The 21,999-nt window shown below is 36.4% G+C and overlaps 1 protein-coding gene across 1 annotated transcript; it reads left to right on the top strand.

Moving 5' to 3' along the window:
• The first annotated feature begins 1,819 nt into the window (after positions 1-1,819).
• On the top strand, positions 1,820-20,073 carry LOC144643658 (exocyst complex component 6B-like). Its single transcript, XM_078502977.1, has 31 exons — positions 1,820-1,998; positions 2,116-2,281; positions 2,996-3,043; positions 3,264-3,354; positions 5,479-5,524; positions 6,145-6,207; positions 6,420-6,501; positions 6,717-6,776; positions 6,953-7,018; positions 7,597-7,671; positions 7,808-7,894; positions 8,874-8,920; positions 9,482-9,535; positions 10,172-10,244; positions 10,717-10,788; positions 10,955-11,004; positions 11,597-11,644; positions 12,046-12,151; positions 12,656-12,712; positions 12,830-12,882; positions 13,087-13,151; positions 13,901-13,947; positions 14,107-14,186; positions 14,774-14,828; positions 15,086-15,158; positions 15,932-16,038; positions 16,469-16,549; positions 18,326-18,386; positions 18,585-18,658; positions 18,861-18,973; positions 19,569-20,073. Exons 1-31 carry the CDS (start codon positions 1,907-1,909, stop codon positions 19,699-19,701), a joined length of 2,325 nt encoding a protein of 774 aa, XP_078359103.1. The 5' UTR covers positions 1,820-1,906; the 3' UTR covers positions 19,702-20,073.
• Positions 20,074-21,999: the final 1,926 nt, after the last annotated feature.

Below are 21,999 nucleotides of genomic sequence, written 5' to 3'. Positions count from 1 at the left end.
AACTGTTGATTTGATTGGTTTGATTAAAATTGTTTCTGTTACCCCGGTAATTAAGGTCCAAATGACATTTCTGTGGGCTGATTATGTCATCAAGTAATAGTTTTATGGCTGAATTCAGGTTAACACAGCTAGAGGACTGTAAAAAAGGCAGAGAGTGCATTGTTTTATTACAGTACAGATTAGCCACAGTTCACACAGACCATGTTTGGAAGTTGCATAACAATAATTGCAGATATTGGTTTAAACTTGGTTGAGATAAGAAAAACTTCTTAAATGCGGTCTTGCAATTAGCTTAAATAATTGAATAAAATGCAAATACATCCAGCCAGCTGTTTACAGCAAATAATTACAAAACAGAAGGCCACTTTGGTCCACCTCATTTCCACAAATATTTATCCAAGTTTCTAAAAAGAAACACATTCAGCATATTTCACTGAAGATATACAGTAGAATCCCGATTTCTCAAACTCCTCGGTTTCTCAAACCTCCTTATTTGTCAAACCAATTTTCCTTTCCCTAAGATGGTACTCTTCCGTAAATTATTAATTAACTCCCCTGTAGATTCAAGAAATCTTCCCTGCTAGCAGAGGCATCTTTTCCTTTGAAAAGAGGCCTCTGCCAGTAGGAACAAGAAATCGGGGTTCTACTGTATGTTACCATACATTATACCTGCCACATATTTATATTGTGTGTAGCTGGAGTACAAGCCGTGGTTCAAGAGCCCACACTTTTCCCAAGAGGGTCTTTTCCCAGGTAGGGATGAAGACCAGACATAAGAGAGGTGTCAAAATAGAGCCTGAGCTTTGTATCACTTCCTCAATTGAGTATAGTTTACATTTAACAGAAGAACCAGGAAAGCTGATATCAGTAGCATTTCCTAGCACTGAAAAATAATCCAACCATGGGCATTTAATTGAAGAAATATGTGCCACTTTCATTTTTACATTCTTAATAATACAAAAGTTGGGAGTACTCAGGAAAAAAGCGACAGAAAGGTATAGAGGTAAAAGCTTTTTTGTAGTTTTCTTTTTATGCATCATGTTCTTAAAAAAAAAATCATGGTTCTTTTTATTTTCAAGGGGGTGGGGTACATTGAGCATTTTTACCCTCCCCCCCACACACTCCAGCACTTTTTGCCTTTAGCAGTGAGCAGTCCTTTATGAAACAAACATTGTCACTCAGAAATTTCAGCTGATTAGGCACATCATAATAAGCATTTTAGTCTCCTCGATTTCCAAACCAATGGCTTCACTGTCACCTGTCACCCGGACTCGCAGGTATAAGTTTTACAAGCTTTAAAATGTTTACGATGGTTGCATCATACAACTTGCATGCGCACTTCAAGCAAAGATGTGTCCATGAACAAAAGTTTGATCCTTGATCCCAGCCGGTAAAAATCAACTTCGTCAAAACAATCTGTGTCCAGTTTAAATGTTGAATCCCATCTCCCTCATACACTTTTTATGTGCTTCGATAAGTTCGCCACAATTTTCTTCACCGCGTTCTACAATGCAAGCATCACGCACTTTCTTCGTTTCTGGACAAGCACAGCATGGTTTTAGCTTCTTCTTCTCCTCTTTCGGCTTTTCTTCAAGGGGTGCAACGACTGGAACACTCACTGCTTCTCCCGACATTTGGCTGAGTCTACAAAACGTAAAGTAAAACGAGGAAAAATTGCACGTGAAAATTTTCACTTCGTCTTCGAGAAATTACATAAGATTCTTTCAAATTCGTTCCCAGACCCTTGGATAATTTTTAGCGCGAAAACGAGGCAGCAACAGGAAACAGCTGCCACGCATGCTCAAACAATCCCCAGATATCAATTCAAGATGGCGGATGTTTTAGGCTGTGTTTTCTTGCAGCCATATATAACGTGACCTTGAACAAGCAGGTATATACAACTGCGATGGCTACGGAGCCAACAGTATCAAGCTCTCATGTCGAACACCTGTTAGCGGAGATTGAATCGAGTGACGGTCTACTAGGACCAACATTGAGGTGAATAGATTTGTCTACTTTGATATCCTGTCACAGATAAACCTTCAGCTAGTAGGCGGAGGAAGTTTCATCTGCCTCATCTTTTTTCCCCATATTTCGTTTCCAAAACTGATTTAGAGCCGTCTATGATGGAGAGCAACATACTGAGTTTATGGATAAGCTGGAGGAACGAATACGAGTTCACGACAAGGACATCGAACGGATGTGCAACTACCACTATCAAGGTTTCATCGAGTCTGTAAATGAATTACTCAAAGTGCGCGGAGAAGCACGGAAACTTAAGGTATTTTAATGCACTGCCACTTAAAGAAATTTATCTTTAACAAGATTATTCCCTGCAATTTCTGATCCCGTTTATAACTAATCGCACCCTCTAGCTACATGTACATTACATGTACCGGTAAGTTTCGATTTCTTTATTGTCAACAACATTCTGCATAACTTACAAATGTTGTGGTTGTAAGGATGTCAGTAGATTCATGTTGGATTTTAAAGACTTTGATTATGTGTGTTGGAATAGAAAGTGATGCAGGAACTGAAAAATAATTGTCATTTAGAGTAATTTCTTAATTGTAGACACCTTCAGGAATTTGACACATTCCTGTACATGAGGTGACAGTTCTCACTCACTGCTGTGTCATTCCATCCTCCCACTAGTCTAAATTTTAAAAGAAATGAATACTGTAGTTGCATTTGAGTGAATGATGATTAATGATTTTTTCTTGTATAACACTTATACAAGTGGATAGTGACTTCTCCAATGGTAAGTGTTATCCACCCTTTGAACTACTGGGCCAAACCACTAATTAATACAGAGACACTGGGTCTATCAAGTGCCAATCAGCTTCAGCTGTGATGGAACTTTCCCCTTGCTTGCCAGTTATTATGCTGTTAGTGAGTACACAGCAGTTGGTAATGACTATGCTGCACTTTGCGAAGACTAAATTAGTAAAAAAATAATAAATGCATTCCAACTTTTTTTTATATACAAAATCAGATCAAAATAAAAGAAGTGAATGAATCCATGCAAGAATCAGGACGTGAGGTCTGTATACAAAGAAAACAAATTAGATTACATGCTTATAAGCTCATTAAGTTTTGCTGTAAGAAAAAAGTCAGTGAGACACTTTGAGTCATAGTCGTATTACGAGGCTGATTGAATTCTAGAATAGTGGAATACAGTAATTATTTATAAATGATAACAGGATCTGTTGAAATGTAGTTCCAGGAATTTTAATTTTAGTTGTGTTTCTTTTACTTTATAGCTGACAAGCAAGTGTGAAAATCTAATACAGTGTCGCACGACTCAAAGAAACATTGTATCAGCAATAGAAACCCTCAGCCTTTGTTTACCAGGTACTACTGGTAGATACTTTAGAAAAATATCACATGTAATTCTAATTACGTACCCCGTATGTACCCCAGACATCTTCTGTAAGTGAACACTTCAATCTTTACCTCCTATTAGCATTGTGGGAGGCGTGGTGGCCTAAATGGTTAGTGCACTGGACTCCGGATCATGTGGTCTGTGTTTGAGCACTGGCCAGGGCACTGTGTTGTTTTCTTGGGCAAGACACTTTACTCTCATAGTGCCTCTCTTCACCCAGGTGTATAAATGGGTAACGGCAAATTTAATGCTGGGGGGTTATCCTGCAATGGAGTAGCATTACATCCAGGGATACTCCTAGTCTCTTCCTATGGAAGCCAGGATAAGCTCCAGCCTGATGAGTCACTAGGCTCATATGCAGACTTAACCTATCAGCGGACACTTCTCCTTATTGGACCCTTTTTCAGGCTCCAAGGGTTTCCACTTACAGGAAGACATGTACAGTACCGCTCAAAAGTAAGTTACCACCCTCTCAGTCTCGTCTCGCGAGACGAGACACTCGTCTCGCAAGACGCTTGTAAAAACTGCAAGTTCACAGCTCTAACTTCTCTCGAGATTTTAATTACCCATTGTTAACCATAAATGTAGAAACAATAAGCGAGCGAACATCGCCTAGGATAGATTACCTCTGGTTGAAGACAGATAATGCGACGTTTGACATGTTGGCCATTCAAGCAAGTTCTTTCTTCCCCAAATATCGCTTTTATTCCAAAGCAAAAGTCTTATTCAAAGTTGTATGTTTTAAATCGAAATCATTTCGTCCGTGGCTATCTAAATCAGGGTTTTCAGTCAAGAAAAGTAACGCTTCGAAATTTATCGATCGATCTTTGCACGGCTTTCTGGCGGTAAATTTCGTCTGAACCCTATAGCAGCCAAAGAAATTATATTTGATCGGTTCAATAAGCCCACTTTCGAATACTTGTTACATATGCTATCGCAAACTGAAATTTAACCGTTACCAAGAACTTAAAAGGCAAAACAGAACAAGCGAACTACAAGCGAACTCCGTATTCGTAGTTACACGTAATGAAAATTATAAACATTGACAAGTTGTTTATTTACACAGCATGTCTGCATGTCTGCATGTCAAGCAAGTTGACTCTGAAGATGACTTCCGCTCAGGTTGTCGAAGCGTCAGTCACCAACAACAGTTCTTCTCAGAACTACTCTCACCCGGACGATCACACTATACGAACTACTGATACTCCTGGGTTCAAACCATTTACTTTATGTCTGGGTTTCTGAGAGAATTCGCTTCATTCTCGAAATGAAAAATTGTATCCATGTTTGCTAGCGTTGAAAAATTACGGTTTCAACGACCATTTTCGATGTGTTAAGCTATTACAGCCACGAAAAACTTGGCTTCACAAGGTCCAGCTAACATTTTTCACACGTGTTGGCGGTAAAATTATTGTAGTTATGTTTGTGACGTTTGAGCACGTTGGCGGGACTCGAGCCGTAGAAATCGTAACACTGATTACGAATCCAGTGTCAAAATAAGAATTGAGCACGCACATTCATCTCAAATGGAACTTTTCTTACGAGTGAAAAAAGACAAACCGATCGTTGCAAACAAATCAGCAATCTTTCCAACCAGGCAAAAACTTCGAACTTAAGTTGACAAAACGGCGAAAACTCTCGCGAGAGATTAATCGTTTTCTCGTAAGATAATTGCCGTAATTTATTCCAGACATTTCCGCTTCGTTGATTCTCGTCTCGCGATGAGATTCTCGTCTCGCGAGACGAGTTTCTTGTCTCGCGAGAAACGAGATGAGAGGTGGTAACTTACTTTTGAGCGGTACTGTAGGTGTTTTAGTTTAAAATGAATTTCAGGACAAAATGATTTCAAACAAGTTTGATTATTTTGTATTTTCCTTTGTTCCAGATTTCTAAATTACCATAATCCTTAAACAAAGAAAAAAATACAAATCAAACTAGTTTGAAGTAAGTTTGACGTGACATTCATTTTACACTACAACGTAATATATTTTATATTGTATGAACAGTCAAATACTTTAGAAGGAAAATATTAAGAATGTAAATAATTTGAAGTCTAGTTCATAAAATTAGAAAAAAGTTTTATTTTCCTGCAGTCCTAGAGATGTATGCAAAACTTAAAGATCAGATGAAAAACAGAAGGTCAGTTCCTGATACATGTACATTGCTTTACATTTAACAAAAAAGAAAATCTTTCCCTAATAGACAGTGTAGGTATTTGGTGAATGCTTATTCACATTCAAAATGATTTAACAACAAGATTCAAACTAGATCAAATGTTATTACCTGACATTAAAGGCATGCAATGTGTTTAATATCATGTGCAGATGGCACAATACATTGTGCATGCTAGACCTGCCAACTCTCATGCCTGCAGATCCAAAATATCAATCTCACACATACAGACCAATTTCTCACGCCTGACGACAAATCTGAATTTCCTACTCTTGAAACCCATTAAATGTAAAGTCAATTCAATTTTGGCCAAAAATTATCCGGAAAATTACTGAGCATTGTTATTTGTGTTTGAGTCAATCTCACACATTTCAGCAGCATTTGAAAGCCGCCAGAACATCTTCGGTACTTTTCAGCAATGCTTGGAAATCATCATAACATCTGCAGAAGTTTCTGGAAATAGTCAAAACATCTTCAAAATTGTGGAGATGGCTATCTCACGCCTTTGACTTGGGTAAAGTTGGCGCGCATAGCATGTGTGGGTCAGGACTATTATAACATACACTATTCACTGTGTTATTTTACAGGTATTACCCAGCATTGAAAACTCTGGAGCAGCTTGAACATACATATCTTCCAAGAATAAAAAGGTACTTTGCATTGTAGATGTTTTAAAAATGAAGGCAGTAATAGGACAGAGGATGAAATTGTTAAGTTTATTTGATTTTACTTTTTTACAATTGCAAGTCCTTTAACTGTAGAATAGCCCAGCATGATTTTATTTTGAACTTGTAACATATTTATCTTTCTTTGCGACTCCTCCTTTTATTTATGCAATCCATTCTCATTGTTTGATTGACAGATTCAGATTTGCGGAGATCATGCAAGAAAGTATTCCTGTTCTTAGAAAGCACATCAAAGAGGCATCAATGGCTGATCTCAGGGTGAGAGGAATGATTATTGGGCTTGTATTTTTGTTGTTTTGCATCCTTGAAGTTTGACTCTGTTGCATAGACATTCGTCAACTGAGTGTACTATGTGCAACAGTTAGCAACATTAAGTCTAGGTTGGAGAGTGGTGGTGGTCATGGTGGAAATTTAAGATGGAGTGTAACAAAGTTAAATACCAATTGATAAATTAAGTTTTTTTTTCCCTGTAGGATTTTCTTGAAAAAATCAGGAAAGTTTCTGAGAAGTTGGGTTCAATAGCAATGAAACAGGTCAGTTTTATTATCTAGTGCAGGCTATCATTATTGCCTGGTAATTGGTTTGCATGAGACTATAAATAATTATTACATGGTATGGAATTAGAATAAGAGACGCGTGATCTCAGGTTAGTGGTGGCGTTGCAAAAGTGACATTGAGTTTGACTTTTAAATTGTAATTTATTATTTAGGCAATACAAAAGAACAACTTAACACTTATGCCTGGTGTTGGTTTGAAGAAGAAAGGAGAGGATGAAGTAAGTACAAAAAAATTTATTCGACTTCACTACATGTAAGTCTTTTGTCAAGATTTTAAATGAATATCAGTGGACCATGAACCTTGTATTCTATTGTGCAGTTCCAGAAAATATCCAAACCCACCCCTTGGAAGGTCACTGGAAATTCCATGGGGGTCTCAACAGCCAAAATTTTTAAAGGAAAGTATGGGGCTTAACTGGAGTTTCTAGAGAGGAGGGGGATTCAAAACAAAAAAACCTTCCATGAGAAGGTTTTTTGGTCATGTATGACTATTTGAATGGTTATACATGAAGGAATGCCCCCCCCCCCCCCCCACCCCTTACTCCTCTTCGTGCATAGATACATATAAGGCCTCAACCAAAAAGCGAAAAACTCTGCCTGGGTGTGCCTAGATTAGGTGTACCCAGCCAGTCCCAAGCCCCGGTTAAAGAGGAGGGTTGGGCATGGGGCTAACAACCCCATCCCGTAAAAAATTTATTGTTACCGAAACCATGAAGGAATGCACAATGTAAGAAATGGCGATACAAATTAAGTACAGCAAAATTGACATGGTTTGTTACAACATTTTTGTCTCTAGGAGTTAGACAAGTCTGCTCAGGATTTGGTGGATTTTTCTCCAGTCTACAAATGCTTGTACATTTTCACTGTTGTAGTAAGTTACTGAAAGCTTTTCATTTACGACAAAGATATCTTAAGTTTGTAGTTTTGCAGTAACGTAATAGCCATATAGCCTTGCCTTGCCTTGCTGTAAAATATTAACTACATAACTGTACATATTCATCTTACAGGGAGAAAGAGAAATCTTTGATAATTACTACAGGAAACAAAGAAGGAAGCAAGCACGGCTTGCTATGGAACTCAGTCATGGAATTAGAGTAAGTTTTGAACATAAGTTTGAAGAGCATGCAGTTTTCAAAAAACCAAAGTAATCACTTTGGCCAATCACAAAAGACACAAACAATCTAGTGATCTTGTCTGGCGCAAAGTGCAGGTAAAAATGCACAAGTGAGTCACAATTGGATTTGGTTTTACTTCTGATTGGATGGGAAAGTGGTGCCTTTTTTAAACCAATAGTTATGGAAAACCAAAGCAAATACAAATTACTTTGGACACTCAAGTGAAAACCACTCTTTACTATTTTATTTTATTCTATATGTACATGGTGTGTTTACAAAAACTGTTCCTGTGATTATTCTGTTGATGACTCTTTTTAATTTACTCCTCTAATTTTGTTTTTAATTTCCCAATTTAACCATGTTTGCTAAAAAAAAACTTGAAAGGTTTTTTTTACAGGTTGCTGACAACTAATTGGCAAAGAAATTTATACATTGTAATAAATTAATCGTATAAGTAGTGATTTAGTAAAACACTTTACAATAAAAATTTGCGATAATACATTACCTAAAAACATTATAAACTCCGTTTAAAAAATTCTAAAAAGACCACGACGTTTCGACGTTGACTTAACGTCATTATCAAGCAAAAAAAATATGTGATTAAATGTATAAATACTAAAAAATAGACAATAGAGATTAATTAATAAAAGTTGTGAAGTGAAAAATGTTCAATGTCAAACAAAGAGTTTAGCATGTATAGAGTCCGCCTGCGTATTCAAATTTGGTCGCAGTTTCTTTTTTTTTGCAAATTTTTATTGTAAAATGAATTAATCAATGAAAAATAAAATTTGGAGAAAGTCCTTTGCATTATGAGAAGCTTCAGTATTGTGGTCTTTCATGGGTGTGGTTAGAGTGGGGATCAAACGTTACTGAAATGAAAATAAAGTTCAGGGGCATATCTATGCATAGTTCTTCAAAATTCAGAATTTATCAACAAGTTTTTTTTATTCATAATCAGGATGGAAACCTTGAGGTCTACAGGTCTTATTTTCATCAAATTGTAGGGTGAGCAAATTAATGTTTTTAAAGTTATTTGTAACATTTTTTGGAACAAGAAATGCAAGGTGACTACCAGTATTTACTGTATGCTTGTTGCTCACTGAATCTTGAAAATAATGCACACATAATACCCTTAGCAACAATTAAAAAGCCAATACTATTAGGCTATTTTTTAACAAATCTTAATGACTTAGGCATGACATACATACATAGACTTTATTTAAGTGTCAGAGTATTTAGCTAAGGATAGCTAATTGGGGACTTATAACATAAATACAAATGTAATTTATATTTATGAGTGATAATTCCAACCAAAACCTTAGCATTTCAAAAAAAATCCCTGCGTTTGCTAACTGTAAAATACACATTTGATTACTGAATCAGTACTTAATATGTACATGTGTGAATTTGAAAAGAACTTGAACGATGAACATTAAAATGGAGAAAGACTCACTTGTTATCCATGTAGTTTATTATTTTGTTCCACTTCATAATAATAATTACACTATGTTACAGCTCTATAGATACCGGTAATTGAATTATATGTTTTGCTTCCTTTGTTTTAAGGTTTTTTGTTGTTGAGGATATAATTCTGCACACAACCAAGGGTCTAGTCACAAGGTATTAAACACTCAAAATCAGTTCAATTTAATAATATAGAAGGCAAAAAGTTTGGAATAAACATGCAATCATTCAAGACATATAGGTCATTTTGACTTACAGTGAGATTCTGATTACTCAAACCCTCGATTTTTCATGTACCCAACCCTCCAAGTTTATTTTTTTCCTTAGTTGCCATTTGGCCACCAACTACTCAAGTTTTGGTTGCCAGTGAAACACTTTAGTCACCAAATTAAACTGATGCTTTCAATCATTCCTCTCAATTTTAGTCGCCAGGCTGGCGACCTTGGTTCAAATTTAGTTGTCAGCTCCAAAATGTTAGTCGCCATGGCGACTAAAATGGTCTTAACTTGGAGGGTTGATACCTCTCAATACATGTAACTTGAACCAAAAGTCAATTTCCTTTAATTTGCTTCAGAACACTGCATTTCATTCCCTGATTTCTCAAACTCTCATATTCTCAAACCAGTTTCCATTTTCCTTGGAGGCTTGAAAAACTGTAATTCCACAAAATGACTTGTATCTGGAATTTGGAAATTTTATTAAATGTTCTCTGAGAAGTCCACTGCTCTGACTTGTTTGCTGTCAATCATCAGTCATACAGATGTACATGTACAATTTTCTACAATATTTCAGGTCAACTGTTGATGATCTTTGGGAAATGGCAGCAAACAAGATTGCGCCTGTGCTCATCACATGTACACAATCGGTAAGAAGAGTAAGCATTTTGGATTCCTAAGGGAGGCAGGACGTGGACAAAAAAAACCAGTTACTCCTCCAAGGATAAACCATTGCCCCTTAAAGGGTTAAAATAATAAAAAAAATTGATCCTAAACTGATTTAGTATACTTGTATGACTTGCTAACATCACTCACTTTATTCAAATGAACAATTACACGAGACTGCTAAACAGTTGTTTTTTCTCTCTGAAATCGTTGAACAATAATGCTTAAATTGAAGGCACAATGCAGCGATCATTGAGTTGCAGAGTGCTGATCATCTTGCAAACCTCATACCGTCGCCAAGGGCGTGTGAGTCGTCTCTCCCCAGTTCCGCTCTCTGTTTTGACATTGGCTTCACACGTCTTGTTCGAAGACAGAGCTTGTTCATAAAAAAAAAATATATGAATGTTTTGCAGTCTGCAGTCCCAGACACTGACTGATCTCTTTGTTGTGTTGTAGGCTTACTGTGAAGAGCCTTCACTTCTCTTAAAAGTAAAGGAACTTATTGTGTGGTTCTGTCACACATTGTCGGTAGGTACTACATGGAGCCTGTCTACATAATGTATGAATGTGATCATTATGCTTTCAGGTAACAAAATCAACAACACATTACATTATTCAATTGCCTGGATTGGTGCAATTTTTTGCAGACACAAAATAATTAGAATCAAAATAATTTTACTTCTTTTATTTTCAGGGTTTTGGATTTAATGTAAATAAAATTTTTGATGTCCTTCTTGAAATGAGGTGAGCTTTTAGTCCATCATACAGAGTGTGTTTTATACTGCTTTTACCAAAAAAAAAAATGAATTACAGTTGAAACCTGTTGATCTGGTCACTAATGGGCCACCAAAATCTGGTTAAATTAACAATGTGGCTGTAGTGAAGGGAGGTTGGTGAGCTATGAAATACAGGTTAACGCTGATTTCCAGTCGGTACTGCGCAGACTCGGGGTTTGTTTTCGTTTTTGTTTTGAATTCGTTGAAACGTTACACTTCGGTGACAGCATACATGAAGTTTTTTAGTCCGCCATTACAGTTCGTTTCGTTCAAGAATTTCCGATGAGCTGAAACGTCAGTTTGAAATAGCGTCAAGGTTCCTCTACTCGTTATTATTTGTTCTGCAAGGATATCTGGCGTTAATTATGAAGAAAAAGGTAAGTTTGTCGCGGAATTTTTAGTTGTGCTTGTAAACATTCCTTCGTGTGGGCTCACATAAACATTGCAGCCGAGATTGCGCAGTACGGACTGGAATTCATCTTTAAAACAGAATACTTGATGTTTGTAATAATATTATTTTTTATATTATTATTATTATTATTATTTTTATTTTTTACTAGGCATCAGTACAATGAAATTTTATCAAAAGATTGGGACGCTGTATTCAAGTATGTACTGACCAGTATTTCATTTCCATTGATAAAAACATAAATACTAAACCTCTTTAGTATAATTCTACTACTATGCTATTAGCCATAAGTATATGACTTCGCAAGAGCTCGGAATGTGTGAAGATTGTATTGTAATCTAGACTGCAGGAAAATAATTGGAAATAGTTTTATTGGGTGTACTTTAGTGAGAATTGTACTAAAAACAAATAGATTTTTCGCTCTCAATTTGTATAAGGTGTTATAGTTCACCACTAATTTTTCTCCGATTCTGATTGGTTTCAATTGTTCATGTGACAGGGAGGTATTATGCAAAACATATACAGAAAAGAGACTTTATATCAAATGCGTTGTTTTACTGTTTGTGACGCATGCTGACTGTTCATTTTGCCATATTCAAGAAAAATTTTTGATGAAGATAATTATACACCAATGAGCTGCCAAGATGAGAGTGAATACAATGACGTCTTGAGGGAATTTCCTTTTGATGACACAGAATTTGCAAAGGTACTCATAGGCGAATTTACATATAGTTTACATTATCTTATATGTATACAGCTAATTCGAGAAAGGTTGTTGGAAAAAAGCACAAAAGTGCATGCGACAAGACCGAAAGGTGGTCTAGGTATTCACTTAAATTTTGCATTTTGGCTTAGAGGAAATGTACAAGTTTGTATATTTGCACATAAAGAATTTTTTTTCCTCTTAGGCCTTTTTCTGTAGCTTTACTTTTACTGTCGCATGTCTTTGAGTTTTAAAAAATTTTACTAAAATTCAGCGTGGCTAAAATAACCTTGTTTCCATGTGTGTGAAGAGAAAGAAAACAGGCAAATTCGCGTACATTAGCTCTCTACTTCTACCCACACTACCTTTCGGTCTTGTTGCTTGTACTTTTTTGCTTTTTTCCGACAACCTATTTTGAATAACCTGTGCATATAGTGTTTGTATGTGGCTGGACAGAATACATGTACATAGAAGGTACATTTCTCAAGGTTACTTTTGTTTCTCTAGGATCCTTTTCCAAGGCAGCTCCCATTTTCTGCGGGTGTGGTTAAAGTTTATCAAGAGGTACACAGTGAAATGTATTACTTGTCTCACAAACAAGAAGATACGGTATTCTATTGTCATTTTGACTAAACCACATCATTTCCAATAGGCCTTTATACTGCTTGTCTTATTTCACAGGTCAAACACTACATCCATTCATGTTTAAAATTCAACGAAAACCTCAATGTCAGGTACTATACAAATGTATACTGTATATACGTATGTTTCTTGTTGTTCATTTCTTTTCAGAAGGTGGTAAAATTCACCACAGTTGGTCATTCTTTAGTCCTATAAACTTGTTCAGCTTTTCGTTTCTGTTTCTTCTAATGTAGCTCTTAATTTGTATCCTGTACACAAGGTTGAATTCATGGTGTGTGTTTACTTATTTCCCTTAGTCAAACTGAGATTGGAGATTCAGTGCGGAAATCAACAAATTTGCTACTAACAAGAACACTAAATGGTGAGTTTCTCTATGTTTGACGTTATTACAGCATAAGTGATATAAAGATAAAAATCGAATTGAAGGAACTGTCTCAGATATGACCACTTGAAACAGTGAAGGAACAATTTAATAACACGGTAAGTACAAAAGAAGGTACGAATGGACAAAAATAGTAGACGTTCTAGTCTTCTCGCCGGATAAGGACGATAAAACGTAGGCCCCGTCTCCTGCATCTTCAGTGTTACAATCAGCAGGAGACGTTAAAGAACCCACACACTCATCGTAAAGAGTAGGGCGCGAAGTTCCCGGTGTTGTGGTCTGTTTCTATTCTATGGGTTGGGTGGTGTGATGAGATCATATACATGGACGGATAGCGGCTGCCAAAGGCGCCTGATATGCTGATGTCCGGTCTCATCCATTAAAATTCTAACTGTGTAGCGCATTGAGCTTTGCAAATGCGCTATATAAGCACCTATATCATTCATTCATTAAAAAATCGAAGAAGATTAAAACAGTTTGCGATATGGGTTTTTGAAAAACTTTTAGGCTGAACAGTTTTCAAAGTTAATCTCGTTTGTTTGTAACTTTTAATTAGAACGCCCAAGAGACATATTTGTTTGTAATAATCGAAGCTATGGTTTTGTCATTTAGATCCATACAGGTAATTTCTTCGCAAACATTAAGTTTCATAGCGAGTACTTGGCAAAACTTAATAAAATAGACTAAACACAGCCGTGACACTTTATAATTTGAATGTTTGTTTTAAGGTTGTATCACATCCATTATTAGAAGACCAACGATGTCAATTCCACAGGTTTGTCTATCTTTTTTAAAGATACTATCGTTTGGATGTTAAAAACTTAAATAAACTGTCGTTTGTGTTATAAAAGCTGATGTGTAAGCTTTAGCTTTGTTATAGCAAATCCGGTAACAAGATAATTTCTTATGTGTTTAAAAATGTTCTTTTACTCAGCTTGTTCAAATGTCCATCAACACAATTCATTTAGAAGCGGCGTGCGTTCATCTTGAAGAATATGTTACTGTTGTGACGGGGTAAGGAGAATATTGTTATTGTTGATGGACGGAACGTATTTACTTAGGTTTCAAGTATAAAGTTTGCCTGAAGGTAAAGGTACAGACAGCTGAGACAAGACTGAACGAAAGTATGGTCAACTTTAAGATCAAGTTCAAATTAGCAAACATTAGAAGCATTTTCAGTTGGCATAAAATATCTGCTTGATTCTTTCAATTCGAGGCAAAAGTCATTGGGACACTTAACAAAATAACGCCTAGTTACAAATCCCTTCAAGGTGAGCAGTCATTGTCCGAATCTATCTTCTCTCCCTCCCCCCCCCCCCCCCTTCCACCCCTAAAACAATGTTGATATATTGTCGCATGGTTGGATGGATACAAATCAACATTGCATTGGGGGTGGGTAGGGGAACGTGAGGACAACGCCCATTTTGCATCGAAACGGTGAAGTGTCCTAAGACTTTTCTCTCGAATTGTACGTAAAAACGAGTCACTGAAAACACCCTTAAACGGGGCATTTCATTACCTAAGCGCTTAAAAGTCTTGTTCAGCGAACCATAACGCCAACCGTTGCAACGACTTGAAATTTTATTTCGTTTTAATCGTAGCACCTCCAATGAAAGGATCAACGTTTCACGGGTTTACGGCTTGTCCACATTCAAGGTGAGTCAAGTTAGTGCTCCGTAAAATGTCGGTTACAGGTAAAAACTCTATTGAGTTCCCTGGGGGCTCATTTTAAGTGGAGATGAGAGATAGTAGCGGAGACTTAACAGAAAAAAAAAGTTTAAGTCGGTGTTTGTCAGTTTTGTTTCGGTTATGCTGTAAATGTACATATTTGTTTTTTCATTTTTTTTTCTAGTGATTCTTTCTAATAATGTGATCCAGTGTTGTGAATAGAAATGCTTGTTTCATTTTATCAGGATATGAGAGCTGAGGCAGAGCAACAGGTTTACGACAGACTCAACATGAAAATAGAGGAATTTATAGAATTAGGTGCGTATAAATATAAATTACTAAAACTTGAACGGATGTATCTCCTTTACATAGCGTTGTTACCTTTACAGTAAAACGTACAACACTCCCGAATTTTAACCTTTGACAAATTTTTAATATCTCACTGTGTTGGAACTGTTTCGAAAGTTGTTAATTTCTTTTAGGTTAAGGTTTTTTTTCTGCTGCATGCTGTTTAAAAAACTATCCATAAAACCCTTGTAAGAAAAACAATATTAAACTTTTTGTACTGACCTTCGATATTTTGCCGCCCGTTTGTCTCTCGCGACATTCTTCTCATGCAGTCAGCATTAAATTTTTTAACTTCTGCTGACTGAAATTCGCGGTTGGGCGTCGTTGCATAACGAAAAATCGTTTTCAAAAGAAAAAAAAACCCTCAAAAGAAGAAAACCCCCCTTTCAAAAGAAGCATAAAACAGTAATGATATTGGGGACTGTATGCAAACGAGACAGCAACGGCAACGAGAAGGTGGCTAACAAAAGATTTAACGAGCAGCAAAATGGCGTTATAAATCTTTGAACATTTCTCAGCCGTCCTCTGCAAAACAAATTCAAGGTTTAATGAGGAACGAAACATGTTACCATAGTTTTCTGTGTCTGTTTAAACGCGCCATAAATGATCGTCGAATATTCAGTTAAGAAAATGTAACTTCAAGGTTTGAGCCGTCTCGACTGATGACCTAGCTCAAATGATGTTTGAGGCTTTTGTTATATAAAATAAAAGATTTTAACTAATTCCAAATTGTTTGTTTTCAGCCAATTATAACTGGGTTCCAGCGAACTCCAGATTACACGCCAGTAGCTATCTAGTGGATCTGTTGGACTATCTCCATACCACGTTTTTAAACTTCTCTACACTGCCGGTAAGATGCCTGTGTTTAAACCGTTTTATTGTCTGCTTTCCAGTCCGTACTGCGCAGACTCAGGGTTTGTTTTCATTTTTGTTTTGAATTCGTTGAAACGTTACACTTCGGTGATAGCGTACATGAAGTTTTTTAGTTCGCCATTACGGATCGTTTCGTTCAAGAATTCACGATGAGCTAAAACGTCCGTTTGAAATACCGTCGAGCTTCCTAAACTCGTTATTATTGTTTTGCAAGGATATCTGACGTTAATAATGAAGAAAAAGGTAAGTTTTGTCCCGGAATTTTTATTTTTGCTAGTAAACATTCTTCTGTTTGTGAGACTCACACACATTGCAGGCGGAGATTGCGCAGTACGGACTGGAAATCATCTTTAACCGTTTTAACCCTGTAACTTGTTTGCTTCTTTATTTTATCTCTCTGTTTGCAGGGTAACGTGGCACAGACGGCGTGTATGTCTTCATGTAAATATCTAGCCACAAAGCTCAGAGAGATGTTACTGGATGACGAGGTATGAGTGTCATCTTCTTAAAGGGACTGTGTCACAGATTTTAGACAAATTTAGTCAAAGGAAATGACCATCAAATGTGGTGAAATATCAAAATAAGGAACATTTCAATAACACAGCAAATACAAAAGAAGGTACGGATGGTCAAATGTGACGAAGATCGAAATAGATTATGATATGGGTTTTTAAAATATTGTTGGGCTGAACAGTTTTCAAAGTTAGTCTCGTTTGCTTAAAACTTTAAATTATGAAGCCAGGGAGACACATTTGGTTGCAATGAAGCTATCAATTTCTTTTCAAACAGTAAGTTTCATAGCAAGTATTCGGCAAAACTTTATAAAATAAACTTAAGGAGGCTCGATGTAGTTTTTTTAGCCGAAGGGTGGTTGTTTTGAAAATTAAAATTATCTAGGAAGCCAATGTTCGATTTTTGCCAAAATACACCATAATGATCAAATATGACCAAATTTTAATTTTTTACTCGTCACTTTGTCACAAAGGTTATCATAGCAACCATTGACGTTTTCTTTTGTTCTCAAACAAGCTTGATTTTCTCGAAATCTAGACTGACACTTGGTGTTTATTTTTTGATTATTTAAAGTTTAGGAGATTGGCTAACTGTTGACGAAATTTTAGAAAAATCTGTAAGAGCGTTTTCAAGTAAATCAAGAATGAAATTTTCAGAAAAACACCGTTTTAATATAAAATAGGCGCCTTAAAATCGTTTCGTATTATTTGAGCACAGTTTCTCTCACTGAAATATAAATACTTACACCATCAAAGACCATTAACTAAAAGCGAAAGACTTTTTGCTTTAATTTGTTAAAATATATCGACTGCCGATTGTAAGAAATTATAAGAAAATACCAAAAACTTCATTCTTGATTTACTCTAAAGCGCTCTTACAGATTTTCCTAAAATTTTGAGCACAGGTAGTAAATCTACTGTACTTGAACATATCAAAAAATGAATACCAAGTGTCAGTCTAGATTTCGAGAAAACCAAGCTTGTTTGAGAACAAAAGAAAACGTCAATGGTTGCTATGGTAACCTTTGTGACAAAGTGACGAGTAAAAAATTAAAATTTGGTCATATTTGATCATTATGGTGTATTTTGGCAAAAATCGAACATTGGCTTCCTAGATAATTTTAATTTTCAAAACAACCACCCTTCGGCTAAAAAAACTACATCGAGCCTCCTTAACTCAGCCGCGACACAGTCCCTTAAAGTCATGGTAGTTATTGAAAGCATTCAACCTTGAAAAGGGCGTTTCTAGGTTTTTAACCGTTATTTGTTGCTATATGTATCTATTTAAGCATAGTTAATAGAGGGAAATGGTTAGGAAGCCCGGCAAACATCAAAGGAGCAAACAATGAGGCCAAGACTTAGGTTGGAAGGTCCATGACCGTGCACATCTCTTGTTTTGCTCTCATACACTATGCATGAGTTACGTAATCCAAATGTTTTTATTGGTTTGTTGCTTGAACACACGTAACCACCTATTGTATTTTGTCAGGTTTTGTGCACGGTCAACCCCCAAAATAGCGAACAATAACCTATAACAAAGAACTTCGACGGGCTTCCTAACCATTTTCCTCTATTAACTATGATTTAAGTTAATACCTCAGGTTTGAAATGTTTTAGACTGTTCACAGTCCCCTATTTTTCCGTACTTCACGGAAAAGTAGGGGACTGTGAACAGTCTAGAAATGTTTATATGTCTTGTCAAAATGCATTTTGTGAGTAACAACGACCTTTTGTTTTTTCTCGTGTTTCCAGGTGAAACATATGAACTCGTATGGCCTGGACGGGTTCAACCAGGACATAAGAAAGTGTGAAGGTAGTTATTATTTATCGTTCTTGTATTTCGCTAACATGGTCAGACTTCTTTTACAACGGCAGTTTAACCGCAAACGCCAACTTTGCAGACTGTACTTTGATTCATTAGCCATATACTTTCGAGGTATGTTAAGGTGTTTTTAATTCTGAAAATGTTGAAAATTTCTCCAATATCGTTTATAATTTCTCTTCTTTTCAGAGTTTGTCAATTCGAATCCTGTAGAAGGAATAAGTGACGGTACACTTCAGATGACATTTCTGGAACTCAGACAGGTACAGTTGATGACTTGTGATTAGCTGAACGTCATTTTCATGCTGTACCTCTCTATACATGTATTTGTTCTTTCTTGTGTCTTGTCCATTCATACCTTCATCTTTCATGTTTTTTCACCTCTCGCCCGCGGCTGTACGATCCTTGTGGGAGAAGATGAACTGCTTTCAGTCTAGAATGATGTTTGTTTTCTGTTTTTTTCAGTTGGTAGACTTGCTGTTAAATGCAGACTGGTCCACGTATTTTGCTGATCACGGCTCAACGACAAGTAAATACAGTAGAGTCAACCCGCAAATTGTAGCGAAACTCCTTGAGAAGTAAGTAATGTGTGAAAAAGTATTAAAACTCGATAGGTCAAGCTAGCACGAAACGGTTTCGTGCATATATAATAGAGTCACCTTATTAAGTGCTTTAAGTGTGATAGTGAAAGGTTGTTTCAACGTTGTCAGTTGCAAGCTATCACGAGAGGGTAAAAGAAACTTAGTTCCCAGACCAGTCGGTTTTTGTTCCTGAAATGCTACGCGCGATCAAAAGAGTTGAAATTATGCAAATGAGAGGAAAAACGAGGAGGTACGCGCACGCCCTTCACGTGGCTCGCGGCTTCGTCGGTCGCATTCGCGTTTTCGCGTCGCACGCTAATAAGAAAAGAAAGAGACTGCTCGCATTGTTCTTAGTGGTCTTACTTGAAGGGAATCGTGGAAGTTGCATTCAACAAGTTGAAGACTTGGCAAGGTTGAAAACAACTACCATAAATTCCGGGCAGACGTGTTCCTTAGAGGGAGCTTTCCACTGAGAACACTTTATACCCAAAGTTGTGTACCAGGAATACGAGTTTGAGTTTACAAAAACGAGGAACCTGGTTGCGTTTCTGCTGTTTGTTTATTTTGATCTAATAATTTTTCTTTGTCGTAGGATGATGGACACGGGAAAGAAAAAGATCTTAACTTTGAAGAAAGTCGACCGCGACCGTAAAAAGCTCAACGAAACAATCCTGAAACGACTTAAGACCCTGGACGCAGATTCCTCAGGAGCTTCTATCATGTGACGAATTCTGCACGCAAAAGAGAGATACAAGTGCCATCTTATGTATAAACGGAAAAATATTCATTTTTAACTAAAACAATTCATAGATGCTTGGGAAATGCGATTCAGCAGGCCGTGGTATGCTAGAAAGTAACACAATTCAAATTCAACTCTTGCGTTACCTGCTGTAGATTGTCACGAAACATTTCTCCCAGGGAGAAGCAATGCGTGACATCTAAATTATGGCTGCGAACTGAAAGGACAAGCAGGCATCTGAATTACTAAAGTCGCGCTACCTTAACCTTATTTTTCTGGTGTAATGGGTAAATAAGGTTTTGAGATTTCAACATAAAAACGCCTAATTAGTAGTAAAACGTAGCTTGAATGAAAAAAACTGGAGAAAAGAGATGGCGTTTCGAGGGAGTTGCACCTCGGAACTCCACCCACACACACCATTGACACAGAAAATAATACAGTAACAATGCTTCGTTAGAGGTCAACGGAAAAAGAATCAGAAGTATTTTATAACTCGATAGTGATGAGAAATTCCAGATCTATCAATGGCCGTGAACTGATCTTCATGGCAACCAGTGTATATAAATAATTATTACCTTACGCGACCTGACAAGTGCAGACGTCAGATTGAGTGATTTCATTTAACCCGTGAAAAAATACTAGGTTTTTTTTTGTGAAAAAATTTTTTTTTTTTTTTTTTTTTTTTTGTTATTTGTTTTGATTTAAAAAAACCGCCCCCACTTTCTACCAAAAAAAAAAAAAAAAAAAAAAAATTGCCCCCCCCCCTTTTCCCGCGCCCGTGCCAGCTAATGTATTTGCTTCGAGTTTTGATTGGTTCACTGGATTGTCTGTGTCCTTTGTGATTGGCCAGAGTAATTACTTTGGTTTTGGTTTTACGACACTCAATTGAAAACTGCTCTATCTACCAGTTAGTATGCGTAATAGTCAAAACTAAACAAATAAATACAATGGAATTAAAAAAAAAAAATATTAGGAAAAAAATGGAATTAGTGTCTAATAAAATCTAAGAGTGTAATAACTATTTCACGGGTTTAGTAAAATCATTCCAATAGCTACCTGTTTAGATTTGTTTGAAAAAGCGAGTCCTATGAAAGCGATGCGCATAATGGTACGTTTGAACTTTTCACTTCGTGTTAAGAAATCTCAAAGCAATTAACATTTTCTTGAAAGCTATGTATTCTTGCTACATTCACATCAAATCAGAAAAAAAGTGGAAGAAATCAAAGAAGACTTAAGCATTGAAATTCAATATTTCTTTTTGTGGTGACAAGGGGAAAAGGATTTTGTTTTTATCTCTGTAACCGTTTATTTTTGGTCAGGTGTTGAGTTGTTCAGTAAAAAGTTTCTTCCCTTCTGAACCTAAGAACTGTCCTTTATTCGAAACTTACTCTACTCTATTTTTCGTTCAAAATTGAAGACAAGCCGAGCGGTTTTTTGCTAATACGGATGGTTAGTTAAATTCCCTTTCTAATAAATTTTTAGGTTTGGTGGCGCAAATATTTTCCACCAGATCTCTTTCTTTCTTTGGGTTTCAAAAAATCCTACAAAAAAACCTTCTAAAGGATTAATTGAAGTACATTAAGTTAGTTTAATTCGCAATTCAGATTTTAACGATTTTTGTACGAGAAATTTTATAAGTTTACAAATATTAAATTGTGTACATACTATTCACATATCATTTAGGTTAAAAAAAGTTATTCGGTAATGTAAAATTATTAGGCTATTAGTAATTAAACGTTTCTGCTAAAATAGTTTTGATTGATGTCTATCACAGATGTTAACAGTATAATATTGCTCAATAGTACCCGATAGTAAGGCTTCAAACAGAAGGGAATCGTTAATAGAACGTTTCTCAGGTTTCTTACATACACCTAATTGAAGTAACGTTGAGACTGTGAAAATTTAATCACGAACTATACGATCGAACCGGATTCTGGGTAGACAGCATTGGAAAACTTAGTTATATTCCTTTTATAGACAATCAAGATTTTTTTCTTTCTTTGAAAGCCTCAAGAGCATGATTTATGCAACCTGTCTTATTATCATGTTTATTTTGTCACAGACAAAGATTCCTTTTTCCGACTTCCCAGTAAATATTTGGGTCGCATCGTTCAATGGTTTATGCCCTTCATAGGTCAACGATTCTTCAACAAGGTATATCAAGGGCCCCTCCTTTTTACTTCCATGCTTGTAAAATTTAGAGAGGCTGTGCGAGGTAAGATGGAAAGAGAAGAGTGGAATTTCCGCGTTATAACCTTTGATTACTTTTCCCTTTAAAACCCCA

This window comes from Oculina patagonica, chromosome 2, assembly GCF_052425735.1.
Source record: "Oculina patagonica isolate OP01 chromosome 2, crgOcupat, whole genome shotgun sequence".
Classification (NCBI taxonomy): Eukaryota; Metazoa; Cnidaria; class Anthozoa; order Scleractinia; family Oculinidae; genus Oculina; species Oculina patagonica.
Note: the sequence above shows the minus strand (reverse complement) of the source record. Positions and strands in the feature narration are given on the sequence as shown.